General features: G+C 44.0%; 1 protein-coding gene across 1 annotated transcript; it reads right to left on the bottom strand.

Moving 5' to 3' along the window:
• Positions 1-8,374: 8,374 nt before the first annotated feature.
• LOC117443169 (olfactory receptor 6N1-like) lies at positions 8,375-9,325 on the bottom strand. The gene has a single exon (XM_034079119.1). The coding sequence runs from the start codon at positions 9,323-9,325 to the stop codon at positions 8,375-8,377; it is 951 nt and encodes a 316-aa protein (XP_033935010.1).
• Between the last annotated feature and the right edge of the window lie 407 nt (positions 9,326-9,732).

The following is a 9,732-nucleotide window of genomic DNA, read 5'->3' as shown; positions in this document are numbered from 1 at the left end:
CGATTAACTATGGACAATCATGCGATTAATCACGATTAAATATTTTAATCGACTGACAGCCCTAGTACTAAGTAAATAGCCTACATTATAGTTCCTGCTCAAGATTAGATTCAACTTTATTGTTATTGCACAGATTACAGGTACTGAGACAACGAAATGCAGTTTAGCTTCTAACCAGGTGCAACAAGCAGTAAAGTGAAAAGTAATGTTCACAATCTACAGAATAAAATATATAATGAATTGGGTATGAATACACTAGATATCAGCCTGTGAGCAGTATGAACAGTGTGTTAATCGTTTGTCAGATATGTACTAAGTAAATAGCCTACATTAATTTCATGATGGATTAAACCACATTTATTTCGTTAAAAATAAACAAAATGATTAAATGTAGGGTGAATTGCCCTAATGTGGAAATGTTTTGCATTTCAGACTTCGGGAATATATTGCGACATGAAGCCGATACAATAAATCAAAATCCAGTAACATTCTGAAATCCCCAGGATGTGTCCTAATCAAACCAAAAGAGAACATGCAGATATTAAACTCATAAAAGAAATGGTAGACATATTAGTACTCTTAGTGCCAAGTTGTCTCAGACAATCTGTTTTCCTAATGTGGGACAGTTCTGTGCAAAATGTGGGACACTGAAAAGTCTATATTAAAAAGCCTCAGTCACCTTCATTCATGTAATAAAAAAATCTCAGGCCAGTAACACTCAAAGCTACAGTAAATGTGCAATACCATGCTATGTTACTATTTATAATGTTATTGTTGTTACAACAGAAGATGTTTTTATTTAAATTGAAGTTAAATGCATCAATCTGGTGCACTGAGGGCAAAATTAGTAGATTTATGGATACAGCTCTCAACACTATGCATATTTTATTGTGTAGACACACAGCTGATCACCTGAGAGCTGCCGTTTCATTCAGAGCGTTTAAAAAAAACGACGGTCTGATTTCAACAACTCAATGTGTGATTATTATAGCAGTAATATTAGACACTAATAATACAGTAAACTATGAACACTGTACATATTATTGTTTGCCCGTGGGATTAGGGTGATCGGTAGAGAGCCGCTGCATTTTCCTCCGGTCGGATGTGATATAAAAACAAAGCGATTATTGTCGTTGTTGTAAACTCACGTGGATTAAATTTAGTGCATTCATTTCAACTCGCGAACATATGATACATTAAATGAATGCGAGGATGACGATCGAACATCGTTTGTTTGACCCTGGATGTATTTCCTGATCTAAAAACATAGCGATGGTTTTGTACTTACGCCAACGTGAATTAAACATTATTTTGTTAAATAAAAACATGGTGATGTTTAGTAAATGATTACATGTCTCTTACTTAAGCACAGAATATGATCCTATCCGTGACATATGGATCTTAACAAATATCCGCTATATCAGATACCTGTAGATCAGCTGTTTATTTCACATGAGTTTCAGTGTGGCAGCTTTTCACGGCTCCCCCTGGTGGATCCATGATCCATTGCAGCTGGTTTCATTATAATTAAATGTATTTATCAAGGGGGCGTTTCAAGTCCTGCGGGGGGGGTTTTCCTTATCAGCAGGGGCCCACCCTGTGCCGATCACGGACCCGCACGGGTAGGCGTCTGAAACGAAGCGCTACATCTGTACATGTCACATAGAGCACTTCACACAACAGAAACGAGGGGCAACATCCATGATCACAACATGTAACACTCACGCCATACTCAACACAGACTAGTGTGTGCAGGGTTAGTTCTCAGTGAACCATGTTTTGAAGTGAGCTGTGTCTGTATGTCTTTGATTTGAGTGGGTAGAGAGTTCCAGTGTTGTATTGCTGTGACCGAGAATGATGACTGACCAAAAGCACTCTTCCTGAATGGGACTGATAGGTCGCCACGTGTGGAGCTTCTCGTGGTCCGTCTGGTGTTGTTACGTTGAGTACCCAATGAGCTAAGAGGGGGAGGGGCTGTATTGTGCAGGACTTTGTAAACCAGAACGATGTTCCTATACTTTATTAAATCTTCCCAACTCAGGATGTTTGCTTGTTGAGGATGGTACAGTGATGGGAGCGGTTAGGTTTCTGGTCCAGTACTTTGTTATACGTGCACACATAACGATTACTATTGCAATAAGGAAGACATAACACAAGTTAATAACGGTGAACATTCTAGTTTTTCAGCGAGCTGCATGAGACACAGGCGGGCTGTCAGGAGAGAGAGAGGCTCCGCTCATTAGCTCATAGAGGATTTCTACATTTTACATTCATTGCTTACATCCACACGCCTTTTCTCGTCCTTATATCTTTCATAACTTTTTATTTATTGCATTTTAACGGCTGTAATTCATTACTTTAATAATACTGGAAATACTTTACGGCAGTTATCATTTACGGTAGTTCCGGATGTTGTCATACCAACTCACGTCTGTAAACAAAACTTATTAAAATCACTGTACCTTCATTTAATATTCAGCAATAGTAATATCTCGATGTCTATAGATGTAGTGTTAACGTCAGTAGGCTTTGGTGTGCAATACTCCGTCTACATTTGAACTTTACATTCACAACTCAGGGTTCGTACGGGTGCTTGAAATCCTTGAAAATGCTTGAAATTTGACGTGGTGTTTTCAAGGTTGCTTGAATATGGGATAAAGTGCTTGAAAATGTAAATGCTTTACTTCGCTTTTTAGATTAAAAGAAAATAAAGAAGTCGGAGCGCACTTAATTGCTTCGCTTTTATATAAAACAGCTCCGCTCAGGCCTTCCCGCACTATGCGCGCGACCTGCAAGTGTTTTTGTTACGTGTGTAACCGACATGGGCATTCTGATGAGAGTGATAGATGACTGTGTGCCAGGAGGTTGCAGTTTCAACGAGCGTGTGGTTAGAGCGTTGGTCATCAGATCAAGGGGCGTTGGTGAACTCCAGTTCGAATCTCGCCTCGGCCGCCACTGCGTCAGGCCGTTGTGTCCTTGGGCAAGACACTTAACAAGCCGAGGGTCAAGCCCACGAGTAGCCTCCTGCAAAGTTTGCGCTGACGAGCCACATGAAAGGTACGCCGTAGTAGAGCATTTTACATTAGGCTAACGTTGCATGTTACGTTTGTTTAAGCTAACGTTAGCGAGCTGAATGGCGAACTCCATGAGGGATAATAATTGCAGGGGACAATCATTTATGTGCGTTACAGTCGCCATTCTGTGGTGTTCAGAGGATGAAGCACTCACTTGTAATTCAACCCAGTAATTCTCACGGCATTTCGTGTTATAGTCAGGAAATATAATCTATCTATAGATATATCTATAGATATATCTATATATATAAGTTCTCGCAGCTAGCTGCGTTCTTCATCGACGCACGAGCCGAGTGATCCACCGCTAAGAGTTGTACATTTTTTTGTTTTTGTTTCACGGTATATAGATATATATCTATATAGATATATATCTATATAGATCTATAGATATATATCTATATAGATATATATATATAGATATATATCTCTATAGATATATATAGATATAGATATCTATAGATCTATATATATATCTATATATATAGATATATATATATATATATATATCTCTCTCTCAATCTATACGGAACCGCAGTAGACAAAGGGTGTTGCTATAGCAACACGTCATGTTTATGTTTACACCTATGGTTTAAACACAAAATCAATAGCGCGAAAAGGGGTGGGGTCAATATGACCAGCTGGCGGAAATAGATATAAATGGCTTCTTCAATCTGACTTCATATTGACCATTTTTAACAACAGAGGGTGCTACATAACATACTTTCAGGAAAAGTCACAGACTGTGGAGACTTTAATATTTTATTGAAAAAAAGTTACATACAATAAAAAAACAGTTGTGGGTCAAATTGACCCGATGGCGGTTCTAGTGTTATTCCCATGTAGTTGTAGAATGAACACAGTCTTCCTTTGAATATGTATAAGTCAGGTGTCTTGAGTAGTCAAAATTACCTACAAATCATTGTACACATTTGTAAATATTATTTCCCACTTGTTACCATTGTGAGTCTATTTTTATGCAGCTCTGCGTGATTGTGTGGCTACAATTCAGGCTAATACGCTACCAGAGGTGGAATAAGTACTCAGATATTGTACTTGAGTAAAAGTAGAAGTACTCGGATCCTGTCTCGCTACTAGACAAGAAGGCTATATCTATAATACCCTCCGAACAGAGTCAGAGCGGCTTTTATTCCAAGTATTTCCTCGTTCCCAAACGGGGAGGGAACGGGATTCAGCCTATACTAGATTTGAGGGCTCTGAACAAATATCTCAAGATACAAATTCAGAATGCTCACTCACACATCTCTGTTGCGTCTCGTGCGCCAAAACGATTGGTTCACATCAGTCGACCTGAAAGACGCGTATTTCCACATCCCAGTATATTATCCACACGGGAAATATCTGAGGTTCGCCTTTCAGGGTGTCTGTTACGAGTACAGAGTACTTTCCTTCGATCTGTCTCTCAGCCCACGGAAGCCCCGTTAAGACAACAGGGTATTCGCCTGGCAACTTATCTGGACGATTGGCTCCTTCTCGCGCAGTCGGAGCAAGAGGCTATTACGCAGACGAATGTCCTCGTGAAATACCTGCTCGACCTGGGTTTCGTAATAAACACAGAAAAGAGCATGTTGTCCCCAGCCCAGACTGTACTCTTCCTGGGCCTACGCCTGAATTCGGTGCCCTTTACAGCCCGCCTGTCAACGGAGAGAGTGAAAGCCTTCAGGGCTTGCCTCGCTCATTTCCAGCCACGCAAATATGTTCTCTTCAGATCATGTCTGCGGTTACTGGGGCTCATGGCGTCAGCCATCCTGGTGTTACGACTGGGACGCTTACACATGAGGGAGTTTCAGCGCTGGGTAGCTGCCCTCAGACTGGACCCCGTGCGTCATGGCGCGCGGAGAGTGATGGTCACTATGAAATGCGTAATGGCACTGCGCCACTGGCTGCACGGGGGCGTGCCTATAGGTGCTGTTCTATCGCGGAAGGTGGTCACCACAGACTCATGTCTGACGGGCTGGGGGGGCATACAAAGGTCCTCTGGAGCAGAGACGTCCAACGGTCACACATAAATTATCTGGAGCTTTTAGCGGTGTTCCTCACCCTGAAACGCTTTCTGCCTTTTCTCGGAGGACATCATGTCCTCGTGAGGACAGACAACACGACCACAATATCGTATATAAACCGCCAAGGGGGTTTGCGTTACACATGCTGGCACGCAAACTGATCTTATGGAGCTGCGGACGTCTCCTCTCTCTGAGAGCGACGCACGTACCAGGAGTAGGGTTGGGTACCGAGAACCAACATTTCGATTCCAACGGCATCATTTAGAAATGTGAATTTCGGTTCCGCTTTTCGATGCCTGAGGAAATGTTTCTCGCCGCTCTCCGTAGCCTAGTGTATGACTGCGGCGAGGCGGGAAATGTAGCGTTGTACCTACACTTCCTACAGCGTAACCTGAGACCAGGGCCGGCCATGGATGTATAATAAGGGCCGGCCCGTTGCTAGCTGCTCTAACGGAAGAAGTAGATGTTTCTACAATGATGTGGAGGGAGAGTCCTCTCCAGTCAGACTGAGGCTGATAGCTTCAGCTCAGTGAGGTGAAGGACTCGGAGTGTTTAGATAGTTCACTTTAGTCTAAGTTATCTCAGTGGGTCTCAAACGTTTTGATCACAATTTATGTAAACACATATTTCCAAGGCTCTCCTTTATAATTATTGGGATAAAACAGGTTTGAAATCATTCCAATGTAAACTATAGGACAGTAAACCAGACATATCGTTTTAAACTGGAGAGATACAAAAATATGCATAAATAAAATAGTAAAATAAGATATGAATGAACAACAAAAATAAAATATGTTACATGTATTTGTTATTGGCTATGGGTTATGCTCACATACTTATTTCATTATTCAAATGGATGTTTAGAGTTGTACCCCCTAGATCGAGTCTAGTAATTCTGCTTAAAGTGCACCAGATTGAAGCATTTTGCTTTAAAATGTTCAAACATTTCTTCCTGGTATGCCTGAGAAGGCAGATATGCTTGTTTTTCTCAACAAGAACTTAATCATTTTTTGTACCCTGCCCCTCAAAGAATCGGATTTTAGAACCGTTAAGAACCGGAATCGGAATCAGAATCGTGGAAATTCAAACGATACCCAACCCTAACCAGGAGTGATGAACCTCGGGGCAGATCTGCTGTCCAGAGGTGCACCACTATATGCAGACTGGACTCTACATCCAACAATTGTGAGTCAGCTGTGGGTGCGTTACGGCCGAGCCGCGGTGGATCTGTTCGCATCAAAAGAAAACGCTCAATGTCAGCTGTTCTTTTCAATGCGCGATTTAAACGCACCGTTAGTTGTGGACGCGCTCGCACACGCTTGGCCTCCGGTCCTTCTGTACGCGTTCCCACCCCTGGCTCTGATACCCCCAACTCTGGCCAGAGTGAGGGATCAACGCCACACACTGATCCTAATAGCTCCACACTGGCCTGCAATGTACTGGCTGGCGGAGATATATCAGCTGCTGTGAGGGCAGCCGTGGCAGCACCTGTCACTGAAGACAGTGTTGTTACTGGCTCTGGCATCTGCCAAGCGAGTCAAGTGACATTCATGCGCTCTCTGTACATCCTTCATGCACTCAGTTTTCCCCGGGGCAAACGAGAGTGTTGCTGAAGCCCAACCCTTGGTACCTAAGGTGGTTGGCTCATGTACCCCCATTGACATTGAGGCATTTCCTCCGTCACTGTGATCCTCTGAGGAACAGCGGCCGAATTTGCTGTGTCCAGTTCGTGCTTTACGCACCTATATGGACAGGTCAAGAGAGTTTCGATGCAATGACCAACTCTTTGTATCCTAGGCTAACCCTCATAAGGGCAAGCCCGTTACCAGGCAACGGCTCTCCCACTGGATTGTGGAAGTGATTGCTCTGGCTCATACGAGTCAGGGTTTGCAGGCACCAACGGGCCTGCGTGCTCATTCTACTCGTGGACTGGCTACATCCTGGGCTTTGTTCAAGGGTGTTTCCATCCAAGACATTTGTGCAGCAGCGAGCTGGTCCTCACCGCTCACTTTTGTCCGCTTTTACAGGCTAGATGTCTCCGCTCCAAGCATGGCCCGCGCAGTGCTGGGCCCCGTGTTGAGACAGAGTTCTACCTGTTAAGTTCTGGTTGTTTTGGTGATTTATAGAGATAAGCATGTCTAGCAATACGGGAGTTTCAATATAACAGAGTGTTATGAATGAGAAATATAGGTTACTTATGTAACCCCAGCCTCAGAGTAACATGAAGTGAGATGTCTCACCAGACGGCCCTTCTTGCTAAGGCGAAGCGAGAAGAGGTGCTTATTTTGAATAACGCTGCGACGTAGGGCAAGCTACTTAAAGGGTGGGTGGATTCGCGTTGAGGCGCATCCCATAGTGAGACATCTCACTTCATGTTACTCTGAGTACTGGGGTTACGTAAGTAACTTATAGTTTCACGGAGAGATACCACAGCTCCTTCAGTGAGGCTGCTGCTCCACGGTGTTTCACAGAGAGATACCACAGCTCCTTCAGTGAGGCTGCTGCTCCACGGTGTTTCAGAGAGAGATACCACAGCTCCTTCAGTGAGGCTGCTGCTCCACGGTGTTTCAGAGAGATACCACAGCTCCTTCAGTGAGGCTGCTGCTCCACGGTGTTTCAGAGAGATACCACAGCTCCTTCAGTGAGGCTGCTGCTCCACGGTGTTTCAGAGAGATACCACAGCTCCTTCAGTGAGGCTGCTGCTCCACGGTGTTTCAGAGAGATACCACAGCTCCTTCAGTGAGGCTGCTGCTCCACGGTGTTTCAGAGAGATACCACAGCTCCTTCCTTCCTGCAGCGGTCAGGCTGTACAACCACCACGGTCCCTAGTAGACCACCTCACACGCTGGAATACTAAATATGTTTGAAGAATTCTGGGAACCTTTTCCTTAGAAATGCAAACCTCAAATATACGTTTAACATAAGTAAACAATCTTCTAGTACCTTACACATATTATGCACCGGAACGGTATTGACGGTATTCTTAATATTTTGTTTGTTATTCTCTATTTTCTAGTTTTTGTATTTGTTCATACATTTTGGTTATTTTCTTTTATGTCACCTATTCATATTGTATTAGATATAGAAGTTGACAGGGGAGGACGGAGACGGGACCCTCTTGGGGATGGCCCATGGTGACGGGGAGCCTAGAAAATGTTTCCCGCTCTCAGGTATGATTGTGGTGATCAACTGAATATGGGCCGCACTGTTTCTCCTGATGTGCAGCAAATGCTTCTGTCTACATGGATCTTTGTGTGGGGCAATCAAACAGTGTTGGGATCAGCTGTCTCTGCAGCAGCTCAGCAGCCTCTTCACATGCGTGAACACCTCCTTTAACTTCAGTCCGTACACCACGGGGTTCAGTAAAGTGGGTACTAGCATCATCAGGATGGAGGTGATGAGAGTGGAGTCAGATTCTCTGTTGCTCTGCAGGCGGCGAAGCATCAGATCTAAGTAGACGCTGATGGAATAGTTAAAGAAGACGAGCAGATGAGGAAGACAGGTTTGTAGAGCTTTGTTGCTGAAGCTACGTGAGCGCCGCAGGCAGATGAAGAGGATCCTAGCGTAGGAGAATAGCATGAAGGCGGCAGGCAGGAAGACTGTGGCTGTGATGATCAGCAGAATGAAAAGTCCACTCAGCTGCGCTTCAGCACCACCGCAGCTCAGGGTGAAATAGCTGCTGATGTCGCAGTAGACCTTGTCGAGCTGCGCCCTGCAGAGCGGTAAGCGGCTAATCAGCAGCGCTGTGACTCCCCCTAAAATAGCAGGCAGCATCCAGCAGAGAAGCAGCATCAGCACCACCTTGGCAGGAGTTACCAGCACAGCGTAGTGCATCGGGTGGCAGATGGACAGGTAGCGGTCAAAGGCCATGGCCGACAACAGCATGAAGCTAGCTCCACCAAGAGAGGAAACAAAGAAACCCTGGCACAGACACAAAGTCCGGGACACCTGCACCAAGCCGGCGCCGGACAGCAACAGATCAGACAGAAGTTTAGGATAAATCAGTGTGCTGGCTGTGAGAGAGTTCAGCAGAAATGATGCCACGAAGGCAAACATGGGCCGGTGAAGAGCTCGCTGCGAACAGATGATATAAATCACCAGAGAGTCACTGAACAACACGAAGAGGTACAGCAACAAAAACACGAAGAATAAGAGCGAGCTGTGGCCAGACATCGAGGAGAAACCGACCAGCGTCAGGGACGAGGTCACGTTAAACCCTGCTGACGTCATGAGGAGACCCCACCAAACAACACGCTGTGACCTCAGGTCAACAACAACAACAGAGCTAACCAACCTGTTGACATCTAAATAAAGGATATAACATTAGTTTATATCACATTGACATATACAGTAGTAATAAGGAAACTGGAATATTTAGAACACACATTTATTTAACATTCATATTTAACACGTGTATTCATAGAATATGAATTCACAGTTAATTAATCAGATACTAAAATATCTGCTTTGACATTAATGTATAGGTCAATGATAAATATCTATCATGAATCAGAAACAGGCAAAAGCATCATCGCAATGAACACGAAAAATGAGAAACATGACATTAATATATGTGAAATTAGTCATAAACCAGCAGAACAATCATCACAAGGAACACGAAACGTGAGGAGAAACGG

The sequence above is a fragment of the Pseudochaenichthys georgianus genome, unplaced genomic scaffold (assembly GCF_902827115.2).
Source record: "Pseudochaenichthys georgianus unplaced genomic scaffold, fPseGeo1.2 scaffold_549_arrow_ctg1, whole genome shotgun sequence".
Lineage (NCBI taxonomy): Eukaryota > Metazoa > Chordata > Actinopteri > Perciformes > Channichthyidae > Pseudochaenichthys > Pseudochaenichthys georgianus.
The sequence above is the reverse complement of the archived record's forward strand: the minus strand, read 5'-3'. Positions and strand labels throughout refer to the sequence as shown.